Source organism: Eutrigla gurnardus (genome assembly GCF_963514095.1).
Source record: "Eutrigla gurnardus genome assembly, chromosome: 15".
Taxonomy (NCBI): Eukaryota; Metazoa; Chordata; class Actinopteri; order Perciformes; family Triglidae; genus Eutrigla; species Eutrigla gurnardus.
In genome coordinates, this window is record NC_139938.1 from 22819132 (window position 1) to 22844862 (window position 25731).

General features: G+C 44.7%; 2 protein-coding genes across 4 annotated transcripts in view; one reads left to right on the forward strand and one right to left on the reverse strand.

The window, feature by feature from the left end:
* The first annotated feature begins 1079 nt into the window (after positions 1–1079).
* ppp3ca (protein phosphatase 3, catalytic subunit, alpha isozyme) overlaps positions 1080–25731 on the forward strand; it is a 57693-nt gene continuing 33041 nt past the window's right edge. For both annotated transcript variants that reach the window (XM_084028623.1, XM_084028624.1), the window contains exon 1: positions 1080–1083. The gene's annotated coding sequence lies outside the window, so the exon portion shown is untranslated. The remainder of the gene's footprint in view (positions 1084–25731) is intronic.
* On the reverse strand, positions 8520–24842 carry cxxc5a (CXXC finger protein 5a). Of its 2 annotated transcripts, none has more exons than XM_084029605.1 (3): positions 24482–24842; positions 17246–18253; positions 8520–9792 (listed from the first exon to the last, which is right to left on the reverse strand). In XM_084029605.1, the coding sequence occupies exons 2-3, from the start codon at positions 18026–18028 to the stop codon at positions 9748–9750; spliced, it is 828 nt and encodes a 275-aa protein (XP_083885731.1). In that variant the 5' UTR covers positions 18029–18253; positions 24482–24842; the 3' UTR covers positions 8520–9747. The 2 variants fall into 2 exon arrangements, with proteins under 2 accessions (XP_083885731.1, XP_083885732.1); XM_084029606.1 differs by having other exon boundaries at positions 8520–9789; positions 24482–24836.

Sequence of the window (25731 nt, forward strand, 5' to 3'; positions counted from 1 at the left end):
TGAAAGAATGTTCTTTTTTGAAAATGACCACAGTGAACAAAAAGACGTCGGTAATCTCTCACCTACACACAGATGTTCCTGTTCATGTTTAGCAGAAACGTCGACACGGGAAGATGAGCAGGTCTGGACATGTTAAATAAACGTTTTGTGCCTACACGTTCATGAAGACTCACCCATTTGATGCTAATGGAGTTTTATTTGGCTCAGGCTTCACTGAAACCAGGAAGGTCTAACTTTTTGACATCCCATAATGCAGCAGCTGCAGAGCCTTATTCAGAGAGTGGCTGTATTCCAGTATTTTTATGGATGTGGAGATTTACCTGATGACATCACAGTTGATGGACACATCCACCGCTGCACGTTAAGAAGAGATTGTTTCTGTGTAAAAACCAGAGATAGGGAGGAGTGGTGCAGGGAAGCTTCCCAAGCACCACTCATCATCATCATCATCATCATCATCATCATCATGAGCAGCAGCGTGAATGTGCTGCAGGAATGAGTGCGAGCCACTTTGGCATTAACAGACCGGCTTATTGTCAGTCTGATAGTAAACTGCGTGCTCATGGGATCAGCTGATAGTATGCATGACTGAGTGTCCTGTATGAACTGCTGCAAGCTCCATTATGTCATAGTTTGGACTTTTTAGACTTAATACCCCGACCCATCTACACTGAGTTCATTATGGAGTCAGCCTGAAGCCGGCAAACCATCGATTTGAATAATTTTATTGAGGCAACCTGCGTAACTAGAGTGTTTAGCAGCTCTGTACTTCATTCGGTTCATACGGCTTATGCGGGGAAACGTGCTCTTCCGCTTTAGATTTACTACTACTGAGTGTCTGATTTCAGCAGGTTCACGTATTTAAGTGAGAGTCAGGGTCATAAAAACAGGGAGGGAGAACGAAAAGTAAAAAAGAAAAAAAGATGGCCTGGGTTGGTGGTATCTAAATCAGCGAGAGCACAAAGAGGCAGGCGTCTGAGAGGTATTGACCCTCCATTGATCGTCAGAAGCTGCGTGGTGGTATTGACCAGATAGAGGAGAGACCCGGGGAGGCAGCACACAGCTCCACCGCTGAGAGAGAGAAAAACAGAGAAAAACAACCATATACACTGCCTACTCTGACCTTGTGGGCCGTTGCTGTCCTACAGCCCACACCACTCTACCCCCACCTCACACACACAGATAGGTCTGTGTGTGTGTGTGTGTGTGTGAGAGAGAGAGAGAGCAAGAGAGACCCCTGCAGAGAACCATGCAGAAAGCTCAGCTTTATCGAGCCTATTAGCCTTATTGAGGCCATTTCCTATCGTGCCTCTTACGAAGCTTCGCTGTAGCACGTAGCACCGGTAAACACTGCAGCAGTTAACCGTCCACAGGGCCTTCTGCTGCCTCTGCTACACACACACACACACACACACACACACACACACACACACACACACACACACACACACAACTTCCATATGTAGAGCTGGACCTCGAAAATCATTACGATCTTGACTTTATGAATTATTACCAAGACACACGTTTCCACTCAGTAAACAAGCGTTATTGTTTTTTCCCAGCATGGTCCGGTGCGAAGACTAACTCAAAGATCCGTCAGCGTGACAACAGGTGTAGCGGCCATTTTAACCAGAGAGGAGGTGGAGATCACGCAGTAGTTGGCAAGCAAGCATTGGTAGCAGAGAGTTGGATCATTGGTGGCAATGAGTGTAGATGGAGGGGGGAGGAAGCGAGGAAAAGGCATCGAGAATACAGTATTTTGAATGACTTTAATGCTGGTCAATGAAGGGGTGTTGTTTATTTGTATACGTGCATTAATGCGGTGTGCATCGGCGCCGTGCAGCCTCAGAAAACCGAGCCTGCAGCTCAAAACCCAGGAAAGTCACGGGGTAAAAAGCAGGGAGAGAGGAGGGGGGTCATTAAAGTGAAAACCAGGAGCCACATGGGAGGCAGAATTTTAAATGACTCCCCTTGTAGCAAGACCAGCCCAACAGAAGGACTAAACCTCTCTCCCTCTCCCTCTATCCATCTCCCTCTCTCCCTCGCAGAGATGCAATTAATTTGGATAGAGCGTGCCAAGTGTGCAGAGATAGAGCGTGCGGCATGCGCCCTCGCACATGCCGGAGGGAGGATCCGTTTGCGTTCCCCGGAACAAATACAGATTCGGGGGCTTTCGGTCCAGCGTGTCGTAACCGAACTTCATCTCATCGTTTCCACCTTGTCTCTCGGTTTTTCTGGCTCTTTCCTTCAGCAGCCCTGACAAAAAAAAAGAGAAAAAAAAAAAAAAGATCTCCCTTCCGCCTGCACTGCTGCAGTAACACCACCCTAACTTTTTACACCTACCACGCTCGCCAGCCAATCAGTTCAAAATACTGCATTAACCCAGATTTGAAGATAACTGAGAACAAGGAATGGGAAACGTTTGTGTGTGTGTTTGTTGATGGTTTGATTATATCCTGTTACCCAGCTGTTGATGTTTCTCAAGGCCGGGATCAGGGACTGCAGGTGGGGAGAGCCAGCGGCTGAGAGATGGTGGGAGAGTGTGAGTCACGTCATGGTACACAAAGCACGTACCATGCAAAGTGCAGGAGGGAGTGTAGCTCAGGGCCAGGGAGGCCATCGATACCAGGGAAATTGATCGTAATCAACCAAGTTACAGAGACTGAGCAGGGATTGGCCAGCGACTATCTTTCCCTCTTCTCCCTCTACTCCCTCCTCTTCCTTATCCCTCATCCGCCATCTTAAACTGTTTCCTGATGCAGTTTTCATCTAGAATGAAGAGAAAAATGTAAAGGTGTGCACACTTTGCTCATCCAATCCCACAGACAATACCTCTATTCTTCATACGTTTTTTTATTTGTTATTTTGCTTGTTACATTTTGATCCAACTTGTCTGAGAAAATGATCCCGTGGCACATCCCCCTCTGTAGAAGTCGGTTTGATTGAACAAATAATAATAAAAAAGGAACCACGTGGGAAGGGGAAACAAAGCTTCTGGAAAATCGCATCTCCTCTGCTGTGGCTCCACTCTAATTTCTCATTTTAAGACAGAGGCATACCTGGCAGTGCAGCTGCACCGTTAAAAAACGCTGGCCCAATTATAGCATCACCTAGCCTTATGGTTTCCATGGCTGCGCGTTGCATTTTCCCGCGAGACGCACCGTGGAGAAACGAGTGTCTTATCAACCATCACCCTGGTAATAACACTCCCTCCAGCCTTTGCCGCATGTCAGACCTTAACGAGAACCCCGGGTGAAATCTCTCTCCCAGTCCAGCCACAGCCATTGATTTGGACTTAATCTGTTCCTACGTGTCCTCGTGAGTGTGTGTGCGTGTGTGTGTGCGTGTGTGTGTGTGTGTGTGTGTGTGTGTGTGTGTGTGTGTGTGTGTTGTGTGTGCGTGTGTGTGTGTGTGTGTGTGTGTGTGTGTGTGTGTGTGTGTGTGTTTGAGGGAGAAAGCGTTAGAAAGAAAGAAAGGAAGTATGCATGTCTGTTCGGAAGTATATGTGTTTATATTTGCATATGATTTAGTGCATGATTGAATTTCAAACCTTGTTTCTTGTTTTTCTATTTATGGTGTGTTTGTGTGTACGTCTGTATGTGTGTTGATCTGACTTTTGCTTTACTTAAACCACTATCAAAGGAACACCCATGAAGTATGGGTTATTAATTGAACTATTGGTCTTGTTTTTTGGTGGTTGATTCAGGGGTATCTGACTAAATGGTGAATAACAAATCAGTAATAATGATTGCCTTTTATAGGCTTTAAGTCTATTTGCAGATACTAAACAATGTTAAAACAGCTCTAAGTTGAAACTGATTTAATGAGCTTCACTGTTCAGACCCGGCCCTTATGTACTTGGGTTTGAGTGGATCCCGGCAGTGTGACCTGCAGGAGCACATCTCAGTCTGTCCACAAACAAATGCATATTAATAATATTAATATTACCAGCTATTAAAGCATGATTCATTGAAGGCCCGTCCTCCTGTTTGCCCCGAGGCAGTAGGACTTCGCTTCAGAATCGCATCAGGTGCTCAGAGGTCGAATTTCATAATTGAGTAATTTCAATACATTTTTATGAGTTAAAATACAAGTTGCAACGGCTGATGTATCAACCAAAACCATCACAGAAGCACAGTGGTTGTTAGCACGGTGCTTCATGTCTAACAATTCTACTCTCTTATTGTCCAACTTGATTAAAGCCTCTCCTCGTCGGACCCGACACTGTCAGACCAACTACGTTGGTTATTGACCTGAGAGTCATTTTGATTGCATCAGATTTTAAAAGAAGTCTAAATTTATCTGGGTGTGTGACACATGTAAAAAAAAAAAAAGGCACAAAATGGCTTAAATCCCCCCCTGAGCAAGGTCATTTGTAAATTGTGCTGATCCTCTGTAATTTTCTCTCTGACGAACATGCCCTAGACATCCCTGAAGCACTGCTGGTTATCAATAATATATTCAGATACGAGAAAGTGATGGTTGATGGAAATCTGCCAGATGTACTTTTATTTCACTCATTGGTTTTTAATCTCGTGAGATGATTTAAGAGCCCGTTATTAAAGGTATCATTTAATATGTAGTCACATTGTCCGTTGCTATTTGTAAACATTGCATTCAGAATTTGCAGCTCCTCTTTGTCTCAATGAGCAAGAGAGAGAGAGAGAGAGAGAGAGAGAGAGAGAGAGAGAGAGAGAGAGAGAGCAGAAGAGAGAGGGACCAGCGAGTGTTTCTGATTGTTTCACTCCGGCTACATTCTCAAGCACACAAACGTGCGGGAAGGTGCCAGATTTTTAATGAATGGAGCTGAAGACAGGCTTTATCCTGCTGTGGCCTGCCTGCTCTCTCTCTCTCTCTCTCTCTCTCTCTCTCTCTCTCTCTCTCTCTCTCTCTCTCTTTCTGTGTCAGGCCAAAGTGTGGTGGAAATGCACTTTGCTGAGAAACAAAAGAGTCCCCAAATTTCACATACTGACTTTAATTGAACCACTTTTCGAGTTACTGGACATCTATAATCAAGATTATTATTGAGATAAAGACAGGCTATGAATTTGATCCATTGATTTCATGTATATTGTATTTGCACTGAAGTTTGAACACAAAGTGGTCTCGCAGATCCTCGCAGCAGCAGCTTTTATTAATGTCAACAGAACAGGCAGCATTGAGCACTCAGCATGTTTTTATTTTATTTTTACGGTTAATAGTCTTCACTTAGAACTAGAAGTTTAAAATACTCCAATTGAGCATGCTCTCCATTAAATACAGATTGTCAATGGCTCTTTATCTTTTAATGGTGTTTCAGAAAAAAATGTCCGGAGCCCTTTCCCTGATTTCATGTGTGTAGTGTCTCAGGTTAAAAAGGTACAAATGATCATTAAACGGGAGCTCAGTGTGCCTCTAGCAACGGAGACACTTCATATCTCCAATATGGTTTTTAATATAGTGTGTATTCATTAAGGCGGTATTTAGGCATTATGTTTGACTTTTATATTATTGATTCACCCTGCAGCAGGAAGTACTTTGCACTACTTCAGGATTTAATCAAGCCTTTTCTTAAAGTACAGACAGTAAGTATTGTACCAGCAAGGAGACGCTCTCGCAACTAAACTAATTCAATGAAACTAGGACACAGATGGGTAAACCGTGTTAGCGACGTGTCAGCTATGCTACTATTTGAAAGCATCATAAATGAGTGAATGAACACATTTGTTGTAATATAAGAGCTGAAAGTAATTGTGTAAATATATGTGTGTGGAGAGCTGTGTGGGTGCTATTTAGCTCGTGTACCTTAATATGAAGCCTGAGCTCAATTATTCTGGGGAAATCATGTACAGAAATGTTTGTAATATGTATTATTATTATTATTATTATTATTATTATTATTATGTAGCTCATCCAGGGTTATTAGGGTCAAAGTAAGTGAAACCAGGCTCAACACAACTTAAGCTAAATAACTTGTCGCAACCTGAAAAAAGAAATTGAAAGATACCCATGTGTAGTATTGTGTAGTATCGTGTAGTATAGCCACGTTTTAGACCCAAAAATCAGCAGTAATTTCAAAAAATCACAACAAACAGTGAACTTATCGAGCTTGAACTGTGCTTTTCTTTCCTTGTTCCGGCTGATCTTTTTTCGGACTTTGACACAGATGAACGACAGCGAAACTAACCACATTTGCATCTCGTACAGCTTGAATAAATTCCAGTTTGTTGTCATCCAGATACATGGATGGGCCTCATGGCACAAATAAGACCTGTTGTTTGAGACATTACCAGCGTCTGTCTCATGTGTTGCAAAGCAACAAAAAAAGTAGTTTCTTTAGTTGCAAGCTTTCTCATAACACACTAAATACTTTGAGTGACCTGGCTGTATCAAGTAATTATCACTGTAGCTGTTTAACTGTCATTTAAAAGTCCTTTTTTGGGGTAAATGTGAGTAATGTTAACCAATTGTGTTTGTAACTGTAATTGTTACCAATTCAGTCCAAAATTGGAAAAGTGACAGACTATATTGCACAATAGAAAATCCACATTTTAACAGTTACATCATTTGTTTTTTGCTGTTGCTTCTTTGCAGAACACGCAGCGAGACAAAGAGAAATGATGTGAAATCTAATGAGACACACCTTTACACCCATAGTCCTCATTACACAGAAATAAATGTGATACATCCCTAGATAGCCATAAGTTGCTTACTAATAACAATTTTAAATGATGAAATTCTAAGCACATCACATTCTAATCATATTAACGGGGCAGCGTCCTGTCGAGTCTTTGCCCATGCACCATGCATGACGCTGAGATGAGAAGATACAATGTATCCAAACCTCCTATTACAATGTGCTTTGGTAAGAATATTCATGATAAGAACTTTAAGAAAGCCTCTCTTTGATATTGATTTTATATTTATTTTCCTGGCTGTGACTGAGTGGCCGTGCAGGGAAGCGAAGGTCTCCGCTGACTGTGTACTCACCTGCAAAGCTTGTGTTTGTTCTTCCCGTTAGTCGCGTTTTACAGGCGACATTCCTTCCTCCTCAACAATTGCACTGCATCAGTTCCCGCTATCTCCCCCGTTGGAAGACGGTGGCGAGCGAGCCGAGAAGGGGCCAGCCTGTGCAGGGGCATTTGGATGGGGGGAAGGGCATGTCTGCTGGCAATGAGGGTGAGTAGATCAGTGCGGCTCAGAGTCTGTGAGGCGGTGATAAGATTCCAGGATTTTCCCAGTGTGACAGGCCTGCTCACCAAGCCGTACACCCCTCTGCATGAAAACAACCGCAACCACCACCTGACCCCCCCCCCCCCCCCCCCAACCCCCGGGGCTGCTACACCTCAGCAGGCACGAGCCACAGTCACCTGCAACCACACCCCCCAACTGAAACTCTTAATCTCTTGTTTTTCTGTCTCAGGTGTGAATGTGAAATTAATAAAAGTACATGAATGAATTTTTCTACTTTGCAGCCGTGTGCTTTCACACTAGTTGTGCTGTCTCTTTCTCTCGCTGTGGCTCACTTCTCTTTCTTTATCTCTGCCTCCTCCTCCCCCCCTCCCCGCTCCCTCTCCCTTGGATGGCAGGTCAGGCAGTGAGCTGTGCGGGCTCAGAGGAGGTAAGGACGCCGCGGTGCACATTAATAATGAAAGGCCTCAGCCATCACCCCCCCCCCCCCCCCCTCCCACACACACACACCCCTCTCACCCCCAGACACACACACACACACACACTCCCCCCATCGCCATGGCGATGGCACTAGCCCAGCACTGTCACCGGGGGGGAAGCTGGGAATATAGCTACACTCGCCAACCCTCCGCTCGCCAAGCTGATCACGAGCTCGTACACAAGCCCACCATACTGGGCCTTCCACCGTGGATATCCACTAATTAAAAACACTCAGCACTACGCGGCTGCGGCAGAAATCTGCATCCACTTCCCCACCTGGATATGAAAGAGTGACTACGGAGCTGTGAAAGAAAAATCACGGAGAATCATCATTTAGCAGGAAATGGAAATTCACTCTAGTGTCACAGACCTGAGGCTCTAGAATCAGTAATTACACCGAGACCCATGTGAGACCTTTTTTTAAGGTTTTTAAATCAGCACTGCTTCCACTTATCCACGTCTTTATCCAAACTTCCCTCCGTGTATGCACACCACATCCAGCCCTAAACAGACACTTTATCCAGGCTTCTTCTGGAGAGCCGTAACAGCTCTGAAGACAAAACTTCCTAGCAGTGTGACTGTTTTCTGACTCTAAATGTTTTGAAGTAGGCGGATTGTCACAAAGATTTTAGAGAAGAAAAGAAATCGTAGTGAGAAAGCAAAGATATTTTGGAGGATTTTTTTGGGAGGCTTCATGCATTCTGAAGAAACACTGCGATCGTAAGTTACTTATTTAAAAATCTTTTAAATGATTTTGGATACATTTTAGCACAGCAAGGCTCCATCAGTCATTCCGCTATAGGAAGATATTACACAGGCAGTGAGAGAAATATCTCAGTCAAACCAAGGACATCACGGTGATCCATAACCCGCCTGATTTACTTTTAATGAGTTCTGCTCATGTCAGAATTTCCAACATAAAAAAAAGGGAACACATTTTTTTTAATTCATGGAAAATTTATACTTAATGTTTCTTTTTGTCAAACCAGCTGTTTTTTGTTGTTTTTAAAAAAAGAAAACATGCAAATAGTCAAGTAGACAAACGTCAGTATTGTAAATTTTGACACGAATACATGCATTCCTTTTTTATTCACAAAACCAGTCCAATTTTCTAAACAAATACAAAGATTGGTTATTTTTAAAAGCTGTAGCTACCCAGCAACATAACAAAAAAAAAATCATGAAAATATAAAAAAAAATGTAATCTTGTCTCAGTGCGTTCAGTAGGGTAGACTCAGACCAAGTGCTGTCTCTTAGTGCTATTGCCCTGAGCACTATTGGCACATGCTCAGTAGGGCCACAGTAACATAAGGCTGCCACTTTCACTAAAGGAAAAGTTTGGAAATGCAGACGAGGGCCGATCGAGCCGACTACAGTAGTGACAGCTCTGGCAAACAGCATCTTCAACCCAGTGAAGAGCCTCTGGAGATCCGCCCAATAATAGGACTTTTTTTCAGTTTCGTTATTTAAATCCAAAATCAATCGGCGTCACAATTTTGAAACATTTTTCTTCCAAAGGCGACCACCGATCCGTCTGAAAACCAGACTCTTCCAACCAAAATGAATCATAAAATAGACACGGGTTTAAGGAACGTAACGGTGAAGAAATTACAATAATGTTTGCCATTAGCCACTAGTTTTGAAATATAGCTGTAAATTTACATTCTCTACACAAGTACTGTATCTTTCCACACATGAACAACATTAACACCAAACACAGAAATTAGTTGATTGTCCACACTCAGTCCGTCATTTCTGTTTCTGGCAATGAACAGTTCCATGTTTAAGCGACAGAAGAAGAAAAAAAAAATAACTGCTGGAAAAAGGACAAAAGGTACCAAAATGGAAACATAGAAAAGGGAATGAAAGTTGCCATAGATGCTTTTCTTTACGCTTCATTTTTGGTTCAAGGAATAAGTAGGTGCATCCATTACCCGATTGATTTTTTGTTTTTTTGTTGTTGCTTTGTTGTTTTTTTAGAATTTTCATTTGTTGCTTGTTTGTTTGTTTGTTTGTTAGCCAGTGTCTGTTCCGGAGACAATCCAGGAGTTGGCATTGCACTTGATGGCAGAGCTTTGGGTCGGGAGTGGAGGAGTCCTACTGGAACCACCGGAACGCCGCTCCTGTAGGAAGCATCACCTTCTTGGAGAAAGCAGAAGACAGGGAGGGGATGGGGAGGGGAGGGGGAGGAGAGGAGAGGAGGTTGGAGTTGTTAATGGAAAGCAGCACAATTTTTCACAAGTATTTGCAAAATATAAATCCTGAATCTTACTACTTCGCAGAGAAGCCACAGTTTCTTCACACCTCGACAGAAAAGCATAATGTTGCTCTGCTTTCTTTCTTTAACGCTCGATGATTATTGTTATTATCAATTCATCTGCATCGGTTCGGGGTTTTTCTTTGCTTAATGTGTGAAAACTCAGAAGTTATCAGAGGCCATGAGTCTTCAAATGTCTTGTTTTGTAGCATCAACAGATATTCAGTTTGCAATGCTAGACAGACAAGGGCATCTTCACACTAAAGAAGGTGGAACCAGTTCATATTGAGTATTTTAGTGGATGACTGTAATGATTCATGTCCGATTCTACTCGTTCTCCCTGGATGAGGAGTATGTGTGAAATCTTCTCCCCCCCCATCCCTCCTGATCACCATCACAGGAACGGGCTTCACACAAAACCTGATACGCCACGTTCATTATTTAGCCACCGCACACGTTGCTCTCCATCATCAGCGATCACGCCGCCCCTCCGTCCCTCGCTCCTCTCTCGCCACGGTTATCTGCCCCTTCTGATTGCACCGAGCGGGGGAAGCGGGCGCACATGAATGCAGCTGCAGGGCTCGGCAAAGAGGCCTGCCAGTCTGGAGATAGGGAGCCCGCCCGTGGCCCCCGGAGCTGCGGCCCCGGCGTCCTGCTAAGTGCAACTCGATTCTGCGGCACGGATTCTTCCGTTCGCCCAGCTCTGCCCGGAGCGAGGGGTGGGGGGGGGCTCGGCAAACATTTATGCACCCACACACACTCTCACACCGAACCAATATGTATTCAAGTACAGTCGCACACCTCCACACACAGCGGCACGTTAACCGACACTCACAGTACACCCCCGAAATCACACCCAACGGTGAGACCGTTAAACTGAAATTCTCATGCACGAAGGATTCAGATTCACTTTTTCCATCGGTGCTACACAGCAGAGGGGTTTCATAGGGAATCACACACACAATCACACTTATCTCATGGAAACGGAAGATGGACTCTGTGTTACAGTCGCACAACAATTTCTATCTAAATCCTATTGAAATTACAATAATGTGCCACTTGAATATAATCAGTGTCAACGTTGTGTGTGTCTTGTCTCGTGCACAGCTCCTTATTGGTTCCAACAAAGACATCAGAAGCAAACAGGCCATTAGTTCAGAGATGTTAACCAAAGACAATACCGGCCTTAATTACTTGTTCAGACCCACTTAAACCATTCCTCTGCTCTGGACTCAGCAGCAAGGTGTTCTTTTGAATGTTATTGTTCATATCTGGACATGGAACTGAACGGCAGCAGGGTCCTCGCTCCACAGGTTTACTTTACTTTCATTTTTTTTTCAAAGTTAACTCCAGCTGAGTTACAAATACAAAGCATTTACACTCAGATATAAACACTTCAAACAAAAAAGGTAATTACTCTTGTGATCTCGGCCAAATACAGCCCACACTGTGCTCTATGTGTTAAATGAACTCAATCAGGAATCATGTGAAAGCTGAGACTCTGAAAGCCACAGTGCTGATCACAGCCCGCAGCTCACATCGGCCCATCAGATATCTCAAAGATGAAGCATCCATTTCCTCCGCTTATCCAGGAGCATACATATTCATGAAAAAAAATATTTTGGTAAAATGAATATTAATAGGCACCACAAACCTGGAGGTTAACAGCCAGCATATTGCCAACGTTATTTTATGGTCTGTGTGTGTTCAGTATCGTTGGCGCGGCCGTTCATCTCTGCGATGACCTTTCTACAGCAGCCTCAGCTGTTAAGAAGACAGTCAGAGGGCAGCAACATCTGGCGCTGTCGCAGAGAAAAAGGCTGGACTGACCGTGACATAACGCGTGGGAAGAAAAACAACATCCCCTCGCTTGAAAAATGCTGTTTTCCCTCATTATCAAACATGAGCAATCAATGGAAAAATGGCAGCGGTTGAGGAACAGAAAAGCCTTTCGTCGCCATCTCTGATTGCACAGGTTGAAATGGATGGAACTGTGGGTGTGAAGTGGCCAATCACTTAAAATCGATGGATGTTTTTTTTCTCCCCAAAAACAAGGGGAGGGCATTTGTCTTAGCGTAGCACGAAACAATTTGTGTGTAACATACGACACAAGAAGACGATCCTTTATGTTATGTTTCGGTCTAGCTGCCTATGGCTGACCATCATGCACTAGTACACCTGGGACGTTACACTGTCTGCCGCTCACCAGCAGGAAAAATCACAATGACCTCCAGCTGGCATCAACACTATGTTTCTGTCTGAAGGGTTGAAGCATCATCTCCCGAAGCCTGCTCTGCATTCCACAAGTCAGTCATAATAGATATGTAAATACTTTGATATGATTTCTCTTACTGCACCGATATATCTCCATATATCACCTGCTTCATCACAGGTCAAAAAACAGACTGGCTACATGTTTTTTCGGGATGTTAATATGATGATGTTGTTTCAACAGCATGACTGAAACACTATTTAAACAACTGCTGTGTGTAAAACATGTTTTATAGACACGTAGAAATGATAAGAATGACAGAATCTTGATTTATATTTCATCAATGCTGAAGTGGCCTAGATTGACAGTTTGGCCGAAGTTCATGAGGAGAGATGCGTTAGAGGCTCCTCGGCTCTGATTGGTCGTTTCTCTAAATAGCATTCGGATACTAAAAGGATTTTTTTTTTCACAGGATATAGTGACTGTGAGCAAATATGACAAAAAAATTACTTTGAATAAGATCAACAAGTCGCTTTAAAGCACGATAATCCGACAGCACATCACCGTGGTTACGTCATTGTCCTCCCCTCTCTTTCCGTCTTCCTTAACCCCCTTTGTCCCTCCGTCTGCCCACACATCCATGTGCCTGCCTGTCAGTTTGCATGAGCCTCTTCTGTCCTGACTGTCTGGTGTTCAGAGTCTGGGAGGCAGGAAAGACCGAGAGGGATGCGTCTCTTCCGTATCAACGTCTGATCCTGGCAAAGTGGCCCCCGATGGAATACAGTAGTATCTCTGGGTGTCAGCCGTGACGACCAAGAAGCACACCAATCATTTCATTACTAAATATATGATTCCATAAGAAGATCATGACAAAAACACATTCTCAACGTACGATAATGTGCAGGGAAAAACAAGATACGCTACAACTTTCTAACCCCGACTCCGTCTTTCTCTCTCCGCGCGTCGAACAGCATCGCCAACACCGTCACCACTGGAGGGGATTCATACATCCAGAAAAAAAGGCCTTCCCACTTATTTCTCTCAAATGTAGCATTCCCAGAATACATCCAGACATCTTCAGCCAGTGTGCTATGAGGAAGGCAAAGGCCTCCGCGTGCTAACTCCCCCTCACTTGCCAATGTTACGCTTCTCTTTGAGCTGCCGTTGAGCTTTCAATGGAAGCCGTCAACACCCTCAAAATAAGCACGCCGCCGCTGCCGGACCGCACTCTCGCGCCGACGCGTCTACGCTCACGGGCTCGTACAAAACACAAAAACCTAAACCCTCCATGCAAATGCAGCGAAACAAAGCCAGAGTCTTTGACTCACGTGTGTGTGTGTGTGTGTGTGTGTGTGTGTGTGTGTGTGTGTGTGTGTGTGTGTGTGTGTGTGCATGCAAAAAGCAGTCTAAACCACCTGACTGCGAGAGACACGTGAAATAAGACGTAATGCCCCTTTAGAGTATAAGAGCCACAGCAGACGGGGGATGTGCCACTCCGTCTTGGATTGGAGGGAAACGTGACACTCCGGGGCTGTTTGAGCTACAGCTGCGGCTCACCACAGTTTACCGCAGACCTTCCCGTCTGGCACAGGTGCTGCAAGTCGCCCTGGACATGCATTATGGGGGAAGCACAAATTTATTTTACAGATTTGTTTGTTTAAAGAAAAAATACATAATTGGCAACATCCCACTTCTTAGTGACATTTGGGATTTCCTGCTGACTGTATGCTCCATTCTTACACGGCACATCCTCTGACATTTACCTTGTACTGACGACATCGCGGCCCAGGCCCTAATCTCCGATCTAATCACCAGCCGAAAAAGAGCGTTCGACTTAATGGCTCAGACTTTTCCTGACGACGACTGGGGGAATGTATGAGTGCACGAGGACAAATAAAAAAGCCGGCAGAATTGAAAGTGCTGCTGTGAGAGCAACGCTGATACTAGACGATCAATTTTGGGGCAAAGAGGCAGCTTTCCTGATTGAATGAGAGTCCCAGTTTGAGATTTATTTACATTTTGTTGTGATGCACGCAGGTTAAGTCATCTATCATTCTTTAAAAAACAAACTCTGGTGAGGTTATGGTTTGATTCATGCGTTCTGTGTGGCACAAATCCTCCACCATCTTTTTCTATGGCAAGATATGTGTGTCTGTGGCCGGGCACAAACCTTCAGTTCACTAAAGTTCATATAAGCATCTTTGTTCATATAATATCACATTTCATCAACACACCTCTTGTTTTGGTAATTAATGACACCCTGCCCATTACTGCATCCACATATAATCCTCGTCTTGCCGACCCCAATGTCTGATCGACTAGTTTAACTTTATTTTGTGCAGACGTCGTAATAAAGTAGCGTAGCCCGCACAACAAGCACAAAACCTTTAAAAACACATGTTATGCTTTTACAATATCCATCCGTCTCTGCTTGCATGTTGCAGTCTGGACAAAGGGGAAATTGCTCCACGGACGCATTAAATAAAAGTAGAGCCGTGCACACTTCCAGATGTCAGGAGTACAAAATGTGTGCAGGGTAATTACAGTACATACGATTACTAAAGTCAATAATCAGACTGCCATTATACTTGGAGGCTGGCAGGTTTATGAAACCCTGGAGTTTCTTTTATGCGAGATGACTACTGGCCACATTTCCAAGCGGCATGATGACCCACATCGACATCAACATTCATGAATATTCAAGCCCCCTTGGGTTTGGCATCGCTGGTGTGAATGACTGGTATTAGGCTAACTGCCATGAAAATATCAATTGCGAATGATAAATTCAAATTAAATTCCTTTCTGCTGCAGACATTGAGTTGTACCACCTACATAGTGAGCTGACACATTTCAGCATTTCAGTGAATCATCAACGGAGACAAATGATTCGGAGGATTCAACAGGAGAGCGGTGAACATCAACATGCCCAGCGTGATTCTCAACTTTATTTTTTCTCCTTCCGTCCCCATGGCCTCCTTCAACTCCATCAAAAAGTCAAAGTTCTTAAAAGGCTTGACTTATTGACCGTCATACACATCAAATACGTTTTTGCTTGTTGCAGACTAGATCCACATTTTGTTTTCATTTTTTGAATGCAAAGAACATCGTCAAAGTACTAATTGTGTGATGTTTTTGGTGTGATGATAGGCGGACCATCTCGCATCGATCTGTGCTTTACAACATGAACATTAACAGAGTGTTGCAAGGCTGAGGTGTCTGGAAGTGAGTATTCCAGTGTGGAAGTATTGCAAAATAAACTGTCGGTGTGATTTTGTGGTCTCATTTAAGCAAATCTTATTTTAGGACACGTAAAACCCTCAAATTCACATGAGAGGTATTTATATCTTTCTTTTATACTTTATTTCAGGCATCCAACCAAAAAACCTGTTCAAAACACATGATGACTTTCAGACGATGGAAGGACACAAATGTTTCCAGGTTGAAGGAGTCATTGCTGCAGCTGCCTATAAGCAGCAAACAACTATGTGTCATGTAGATTTAGAGGAGTAATGTGTTCCTGAGAAGAGAATGATGTCACTCTCCCTTGGTTAGCTCGGTTAGCGTCGTTAGCTTCTCATCACCGGCCATGTTGCAATACCACAATCATAGATATGTTCTGAATTTTGGATTTAGCACCTTTAAGGTTTGGTTAGGTTTCGAAATACAAACAACTTTGTTATGTTTTGGGAAACATAGGGATTTTAATTTGAGTTAGGGACCTTATGATGTCACAATTACAAACATTTTGTTAAAACTGTCATGTTGAGGGTCTTTAACCTTTAGTGGAGAAGACGACGTATTGCAGAACGTGTGCTTAAATGAGCTAAAACAGGCTGATCTTACATTCAAAATGACATAACTGTGTTTTCAGTCTGTGTCACTCAAAAATCCCTTTTTCACATTTCACTGTGGATTGCCTAAGTTGGCACATTGGAGTTAGAACAACCAACATTCAGCCCACAAACAAGAGGCCAAGCTGTCGGCCCCAATCAACACCCGGAAGAGAAAGAAGTAAAGCCGCTAGCAGTTTGAAGCCCTGATTCGGTTTGTGTCAATTAGAGCAGAGGCCTCTCTCCGCTGGTTCACACTATGTCACATCCCTCAATTCATTATGTAATGCCAAAGTGACACTATTATCCATTGATCCCTAAAAGTGTATTTCTAAGTGTATTGATTTTTATGATTGGTCGTTCCGTCATCACAGCCAGGGTTAGCAGAGTGTGATGGAGGTAACAGACAGGAAGTGTGGAGGACCATTTCGATGAGCGGGAAGTGTCACCGGAGAGAAGGACAGCGGCGGCAAAGAAGGGAGGAAAGGGGGGAGGATGGATGGGGGGAGGATGGATGGGGGGGGCATGTGCCACACTGACACCTGGTGCTCCAGATGACAGCTCTGTCGCCAGATGGACCTCGTTTCGTATCGCACACACACAAACATACCCACGCATGTACACTTACCCCACAAACACATACTGTACACATATTCACAATTACAGCTACTCTGCCTCCACACATACGGGATTCTTTTTCCTTTATGACTTCTTTATGAACATATGCACAAGAGGACGTGAGAAAACGCTCCCATGAAGGGAGATCGTTTTGCAATCTGTAGTTTAAGATGGCGAATTAGCCCTCCGATTGAAAGATGTGGGCGGGGCGACTGTGTGGTTTACGGTGGACGGATTAAAGACACCCCACGGTGCGTTCACATACCCGCCATACTCCTCACCACCTGTCAATTCCCTGCTTGTGGAGTTATCTCCCCACCAGAAAGCCCCCCCACCCACCCACTCCTGTTTTATTTTTCCTTAAAGGGGAATGACTGTCAGGTACAACCCAGATGATCGTCTCTGTTCTTTTAGATGTGAAGCTGAACGATGTTTGTGATGTTTGCAAAACCCTGTAGTGTTTTTTTAGTGTCAAAACAATTTTCCAGTTCTTTGCTGGGGATCAACCTTTCAGATCCCATTAAAGACAAACACGTTCACTACAGGGTGGTGCCCCCAAATATTGTTTGTTTTTGTCACGGCGTTGATACCTCTTTTGGATCAAAGGATTTAAGCTTATTTTGAACCCTAAAGAGTGACCCACAATGCAACGGCACACAACACCTTCCGCACGCTTACCTCCAGAGCAGCAGAGGGCTTCTTCTTCAGTTCCTCACATTTGCGAAACTTGCAGATCTGGTGGCCTGTTTTGCGATTCCGGCAGCTGCTGCATTGCTCGCAGTTAATCCGCCGTCGGCAAGGTGGACACATGCCGCAACGTTTTCGCTTCTTTTTACCGGAGTTGATAGCAGAGGCCAGCTCGCTCTGCGCCGGGTACTCGGCCAGGCCGGCCATGTGTAGCGCGCTGTCCGCCAGAAACACTCCAGCCGGCGTCATGATGAAAAGCCCCGGGTTGAAGGGGAAACCACCCCCTACTCCATATGGGAAGTCAACAGGACCACCTACGGCGTCCGTGACAGACGTACCCTCCAAGTCGCTAGCCCCCGAGCTTGCGTCTCCTCCGCCAACTCCCACTCCCATGCCCCCAGGCAGGAGCATGTGCTCCATACCGGCCCGCTTTAACAATGCTGCTGCCTGGGCAAAGTGCAGCAGGCCATTCTGTCCCTCCAGAACCTGTTCTAGGGTCCGGTCCAACTTGGCTGCTGTCAGTGCGGAGACGGTGGGCTGGGGCAGCGGGGGTGGCTGAGGCTTGGCCGAGTGGCTCTTCGTCTCACTATTGTCCTTGTGTCCATTGCTGGTGGCAGAGGAGACCGCTGTGTACTGGGAGAGGGTACGGGACTTCTTAAGGCTCTTACTGAGGGGCTCACTGATGATGCCACTGCGGTTCCTGCGCTCTATGACAGGCGAGTCCTGTTTGCAGCTACTCCGCTCCCGGTCCTCCGTCCGGCCCCCCTCCGACATGGTCCAGAGCGTACGTGCCTGGGTCGGGGGCGAGGGTGGAAAGGGGGCAGGGGTGAGCGAGGGGGGGGAGCAAAGTCCTTTTCTGGGTCCGTTCTGTGCCCCGGTGAGAGTGGCGCCTCACCTCAATGGACCAATCAGCCCGCAGACAACAGGCTGGGCCCCGGAGCCTTCTGCCCACACTACAGCTCAGCCCTCATCCACGCTGTTCCATGGGCCATCTGGAAACTTCACACAGGGAGAGAATGGAAGCAAATTACTCTTCAATGATCACTTCACCAAAACACTGATACACACTCAAGAGATGCATTCTCCATTTTTGTCGAGGAACAACTCAGCAAATGCAATAAAAGAAGTGAAAAGTAGAACATCGCCTTTAAAGTTGACGCGGTGAGCTTATTAACCCATCCAGCAGTCGAGGAGCAACATTAGCATTCATTTAGAGCTTCTGGACGCCTGATAAACATTCAATCCGGTTTTCACTCCGTTTTGGTCCCTACCAACTCCTGAGGGAAATCTCTGGCAATTCAGCTGCTAAATGCTCCGCTATGTTCACCAGCTAGTCTCTAACCGTGTCTGTCTGTTGTTAGATGCTGAGCATGTACAGTGGGATTTGAGAGCTATGTCACTGAAAACAGTGGCCTGCTGTTGCCTAAAACTGCTTTATTAGCAACGAGGTGATAATTCTGTGCGAGTTCATCACTATGCGCAACTTTCACAGTATTTTCATGTTGTCATTTGATACAGTACAAAATAATTTATCAGAGCTTTAAAGGTTATAAGTTCAGGTGCCTGAAGAAAACAGTTTCAATATCCTGATCCAGGCTGAAAAAATTGAATACATAATGTAAGCTTTTGCAAATAATTTTAAATATTGAAAGGATGATTTTATTTTCTAAGTTTGTCAGTTTGCTCACAGGAGTCAGTGAGTCATAGCTCACACAGACGTTAGTTTTATCAAATAAAAACACAGACGAGTGTAAATGCTTTCATTTAAAGCCTGGAAAATCTTTACTAAAGTAAAGAGATTCTGAAAAAAAACTTTCATTCTCCATCTAATTCTTTCCCATTAATCTCCAATCAACGTCTGCTTCCCCGGAGCTTCTCTGATTGGTTGACAAAGAAGAAATAATTACGAGGTCAGAAGCCAAACCTTGCTATTAAAATCTAATATAGTCAAATTAATTCTGTTGTATTGAGGGTAAAAACTGCTTTGGTAGACTATAAACATAAAAGTAAGTTGTAAATGTTTTATACTCAGTCAAAGAACTATAGGACTAATAAAACTTTACACTAAACATGTATTTGTTCTGACTGTATCAGGTGTCTGTCAGATGAATTTATAATTTTAAGTGAAGTTGGACAGTATTTATCAGCACGAGACCTATTTGAGTCCAACTTTAAATTGCATTGCTTTTACAGCAGGTTAGTCATTTAACAAATGTTGCATTTATTGACGAACAATTACGTGCTCATTGATCCGAGTGAATAACCTTGTGATATAATATGCGTGTCCCTTATTAGACTTATTAGATGTCAGAGGACAATCTGGGAAGCTGCTGAAAATATAGCCACAAGCTGAGACAGAACAAAGGAAGTTGTTTTTCGTTTCATTAACTTTGGATGTCTTTTGATTGCTATCAATAATTTTTTTCATCCAATTACTTGAACCAGACCTGAAGAGCAATAACATTTGGTAAAACATTAGCTCAGGTGGAGCGGTGGGGCTTATAAAGGGGGTTCGACGGGCCAGTGTTGAGACTCCCCACTGGACGTTGCATCCATCCGCCGGCTTTTAGCGTAAGATTCCCTGTGACTGCTCATCTGTGAAAAGAAAAACTATGCCGCTATTCTCCTGACCTGTCCGTGTTCACAAACAAGCACACCACCTCCCACAGAAAAGCTGAGGAAATGGCCGGGCCAGTCCTTATAAGGGAAACAAAGGGAAAGGGAGGGGAAGAGGATGGAGGGGGGTGTCTGTGCCGTGTGTGGAAATTGGAAGGCCAGAATTAGTGGGAGGTAAAGCTTCAAAGGCAAGAGCACAGCCCCCACATTCTCACCAGCTCAGGGGGATGTGGCGCCAGCGAACCAGAGCCAGCTCCGCAGCCCCTCAGCCCCAGAGTTTCAGTTTCTCCCACTACAGCACTGACCAGGGTCCGGTTTCCCGAAGGCATCTCAAACTAACTGCATCTCTGCTCAGTTGTGGTTGGACTGCATAACGGCACTGCAAATCATCGGTGTGATTCATGGGTTTTTCTCTATTTTGCTTATATATTGGACCCTTCAATGATGTATTAAGTGGTCAGTTATGAATCCATTAATGTAGTTAAAAGGTGATTTTTTTTTTCATTAAGATTCAAACGTAACATTGTCTCAAATGAGCTCTACAGCAGTTGTGCATTTGTGTAAAAATAAATCTTACACAACAACACGATTTCTAGATTTATCATAGCCTGGGAGAATATCCAGCTCTTATCCAACTGCTTCATCAATGCTCTAACTACAGGAAATGTGATTTAAAAAAAATTATAAATGAACTGGCGCATTATCAATCGCTGTAAGTTCCCAAGAATACAATCATGAAAATAACACCGATCAGCACTAACATAATAATTGATCTTGGGAACTATTATCTCATTAGCTGAGCTGCTGATGACACCACTGTTTTCAAATATATACGTACAATATATACAACACGTGTACACAAATTCGCACTACATCTGTTGCTTTGGTCTACCACGCCGTGTGACAAATGAGAGGACGGTCACCTCTTTTCGCCTCACGCTCACCCTCCGCTGTGTGTGCGCGCCTTCCATTCCGCCGTCCCATCAGTCACACTCTCCATCACCATCAACCCTGAGCTTAGCATACAGTCTTGGGCTGATCACCTCCTTGACTTCCAGCCTGACGGCTCTTCAGATTCCCTTCACCACATCATTTACAGAGGATGTTTATGTCCTTGTGTGAACCGTCTCCCGTACCACGGGTGTCGACGCCGTGCTACTGGAACCAGATCACTGGCGCCGTTTTGTCCTTTAAGCATGTTTACTCAATTTCCTGTGATGTTATAGACTCGACGCTGTGGTTCAAATTAACAAGTCACATGTTGAAAGAGCTACACTCAGTAAAGATAGGTGTAATATATAAACGCTCTATATTTCCCTGCTACTTTCTTCAACATACTCCTACATGGTATTGGCGGACAGGGATAAAGATCTGGATATAAACGGCCTGAATGATCAGAACAATCGACCAATGATCTCAGCTGGACGTTACAGAGCGCAGGTGCGGCCTGAGAGGCGTGATCTGAGCCTGCAATCGAAGCGTTGGCAAAAATAATTAGAGGCCTCTTGTTTAGGTCAATTTAAACTGCAGCAGGAACAGTCGCTGAGTATTAATGTGACTGTTTGGACTGTTTCTTTGATGCTTGATCTTCAATGCAGGCAAATCTGAATCGGTTTCTCTCTTTTTTTTACACTTTATGGAAAGTGAATCTCAGTGATGGAAAATGACTCTCGTTTTAATGGTCAATAAGTCATTTAGTGTAGCCGACATAATATTGACCAGCCAGAGGAGGTAAAACACAATGCTATTAATGATAAATGTTGCCCTGCATTCAAAGGCATTAAGCGATATTGACATTCATTTGAGTCGGTTTTGTTCAACCAGTTGAGTCACTTAATGCACACTTTCTACATTTCTTTGAATGTGGTTAATAAAATGGCACATAGATTGATACATGCATGTTGATGTATAGCTTATAATTGAGTCTGGGTTCACATAGAGGTTAGCTCTTCTGTCAGGGGGCATGCATAGAGGGGTTTTTCTCATCCAGAAAAGAGTGTAATGTGATTGTGGACGGTAGTGTTTTTATCCAGATGTTCCTGCTCTACAGAATACTGCATTGACCCTTATTTATTTGTGTCTCTTTTTTCCACTTGGCCATGCTGCCTAGTACTAGTTTCCCCAAGCCTGTGTAAAAGTTTGTTTGTTTCCAATGATTTGCATGAAACTTGCAGCTCGGTTTTAATGGCCTCAGGCAGACGCTCAAATTAAAAGGAAAAGTTTAACGTTTTGGGAAATACATTTATTTGCTTTCTTGCGGAGGTTTAGACAAGATCAATGTCTGCACACTCAATATGATGCAGCTGGGATGGTTGGCCGAGCTTAGCATAACGACTGGAGATCGGTGGAATCAGCTAGCCTGACTTTCTTCAAAGGTAAGAAAATCCAATCTAATCTCACTATTTAACATCGTATATCCTGTTTATTTAATCAGGACAAAAAAAAGTGGAACAACAATTTGCCATTTAAAGGGGGGTTATTATGTGCTGAACTATGTCTTGGTCAGGGCCAGTTGCCAGGCAACCAGCAGACTACAGGAAGTTCCTGGCCATGATAACCCCTCGGTAAAAGGTCAAAATGTCTTTTAGCCAGCTTCTTGCCATAACCTCATACTTGGTGTACAAACATGACACATCAAGCATTTACAAAAAAGTTGGAGGCTAAATCTTTGCTAAATTAAATAGTACCAGATAATATTGTATGCTATAGCCATTCAATGGTGAACATTGTCAGCGTTGTGATACCAGTACGAGCATGAACATTTAACACAGCTTCTAACAGCTGCACACTTTTCACGGTAACCTCCAATAAGCAGTTTTTCTGGGGGGCGTTCTTTCTAAAAATGTGTGCAATAATGTATTTCAGTTCACAACACAGTGACAACCGAGTGATGGATGAGTTTGGTCGGTTCAGTAGTTCAGTAGGTTTCAATCAATAGGTGAGGTGGAAATGGAGGAAAGCATTTTGGCCCAGCGTGTGTTTTTTTTATGTCCCATCGGTTTTGAGATTGTAGGCCAATAATCTTATTCAGAGCAAACACAGAAGAGCCAAAAAAACAAAATCAGGAATATATTCAGCAGCCATGTATCCCATAGCCGACATTATGAGAACTATGAAACACGAGGATAAAACTCACTTACAACGTTGTTGGATTAAATGAACTAATTGCCCCTATCATTGGAATCAAGTTTGTTCACACATCAACCTCGTTGCACCGCAATTAAGTCACTCTTGACTAAGTTTCCTTCACTGACGTCAGTGCATGCGCAGGTGCCAGGTGGAGTCAGCTTTTTAACGGAGGTGGAGAAGCAGGAAAAAAAAAAAAATATATATATATATATAGTCTAATTTCCTGCAGGGTTATGAGGCATTTGGCGCGGCGACAGCTCTGGAGCAGCTGACTTCCACCTCCAGAGACGCGAGAATACTTAATGCATTAGTTCAGGCGATGCTTGATGCAAATGCAGCGTCCCCCCCTCCTCCTCCTCCCCCGGTCCAGACGCGCTGTCTGCGGACTCTTGTAGGTACTCACGGTGAGCTCCACATTCCCTATTCCTCCCACCTCCTGTCGACCGTCACGCGCTCACGGACGCGCACACGCGCTCACTCACGCGGACGCACAAACGGAGGAAGTTAAAAGGGCTGACAATAATAAAAAAGACTCGAGGCTTCATCCGCTGTCCAGAACCTGCTGCGTCTTCTCCTCTAATGAGGCCGTGTATGCAAAACCAAGAAAGACAAAAAGTTGGAGCAGAAAAAACACGTCGTGCTTTCTGCGACTTCCAAATGGTTCGCAAACATGTGGAGCACTTGGAGCTGCGATACCGGTGGCTCCTCGTTACGGGGGGGGCGGTAAATCTCCGGGTAGAGCGATGAAAGCTGGTGTTTACCTGCGAACTTTCTATTGACGCCCGGAGAAAAACAAGAATGTGACATTCCGGAATCCTAAAATCCTCCGCGTATTTACGCGCGAGGGGTGATGTTTTTCAGGGTTAAATAAAAGTTTGTATTAGGCCACACGCTGGGAGTATGATCCGACTCTGATGCTCGTTTTATTCATTAACTGGAAGCGTCAAGTTTAGTGCGCGTCATTAACAGCTGATTTACAGTAAAAGCATCGGGTTATTTGGGGGGGGGGGGGGGGGGGGGGCAGCGCGCCGATCCGTATCTGGAGGCGACTTTTCAATAGAGGGAGAGATGAAGATTGTTCTTGAAAACTGACAGCGGCTTGTTAAATATCCCCCCTTTCATCGCGGCACAGTGCTGAATCATCGCCCCCCCTCTCCAGCCCCCCGGAGATTTTTTAAAACCTTGTCTTTTTTCCCTTTTCTTTCGAGAGTAAAAGCTGGATCGAGATAGCTGGCTTTTGTCTGGACTCGGTGATCTACGAGCACGGCAGCCTATCTGCGGTACCAGCATCTGGTCTGCAGTCGCACATTTGAGGAGAGATGAGCCCCGCTTCACCCCTGCTATAACTTGATCCTATAAGAAGATGACAACCCAACTTTCAGCAGACTTCAACAAAGTACCATCACCCCCTCCTCCCCCTCCCCTCCCTCCCATGTATCTGCATATTATTCGCAAACACGGGGCCAATTTATTTGCACCTACCAAGCAGATCCGAGCAGAGGGGAGGGCTCCCACAGTCCGAGCGGTCCGTCTCTCAGCCTGCCGTGCAGAATGGTGACAAAAAAAAAGAGAGAGAAAAAGGCAGGAAAAATGAGCGCTTATTCTCCAAGAACACAATCCCACAGAGTGGCCGCCTGTTCGTGACAAACGTGGAAAGAAAAACAACGTTCGCCGTCAGTTGTTGAGTAAAACGCGTACTTTCTCCGAGGCTGAACGCGTGGGTTCCCCCAGCTTTCTCGGTCCTCGCAATCCCACCTCTACATCCCCGCTTGCAGAGAGGAACATGCAAACACATTTCATAGATTTTTGGAGCTCCGCGGAAAAACCGAAGTGGACTTTTCTGCGGCGCTCGCGCTCGCGCTCGCGCTCCGGCTCAGCTGAGGCGATAATAAACGGAGAGGGGCCGCGAGGCTCGGTGTGATTTCAGGACAGTTGGAGGGGGAGAGGGAGAGGGAGAGAGAGGGAGAGAGAGAGAGAGAGGGAGAGAGAGAGAGAGAGAGAGAGAGAGAGAGAGAGAGAGAGAGAGAGAGAGAGAGAGAGAGAGAGGGAGAGAGAGAGAGAGGGGGAGAGGGAGAGAGAGAGAGAGAGAGAGAGAGAGAGAGAGAGAGAGAGGAGAGAGAGAGAGAGGGGGAGAGGAGAGAGAGAGAGAGAGAGAGAGAGAGAGAGGGAGAGAGAGAGGGAGGTGTTGATTGAGAATAAAACTGAGCGGTGATATAAAATGAATGCACGTGCCTTCAATGTTTTCATCAAAAATGAAACTATGAGCGACACAAAAACTCCCTGGTGTTGTTTTTTATTATAACGATAGATAGATCTAATATATTTATAGATGAGATTAGGATAAATATGTTTTTATAACATTTAATATCTGCTCTTTTTTTAGGGGTGAGGACAGAACCCCCCCCTCCCCGGTCGCTCCTCCTCGCGCGCGGCCCGAGTCCACTCCGCCTCTTTCGACTGTCCTGTCTGCTGGCAGGCGGCCAACCCAAGTGTGTGGAAATGACACCGCCAGGGCGGCAGAGATTTTCCTTCATTTCTCTCCTTCCCGATCGCAGACTGGCTGACATTGGCTAGAAAGTGGAGCAGCTCGTCAGGGACAATCAATGCGAATCGATCGAGCTGTGCGGTTGAGGCTCCAGAGCTGGAAAATATCGCGGCAGCTGAAGAGAGAGAGGGAGAGAGAGGGAGGGAGAGAGAGGATGGGGTGTTCTGCAAACTCTGCCAGTAACCAA

Coding starts and splice junctions, on each gene's coding strand:
- cxxc5a (XM_084029605.1), bottom strand. CDS start 18,028: ATGTCGGAGGGGGGCCGGACGGAGGACCGGGAGCGGAGTAGCTGCAAA. Junction 9,793..17,245: donor AGCCCTCTGCTGCTCTGGAG/GTAAGCGTGCGG, acceptor GCTTTCTCCAAG/AAGGTGATGCTTCCTACAGG.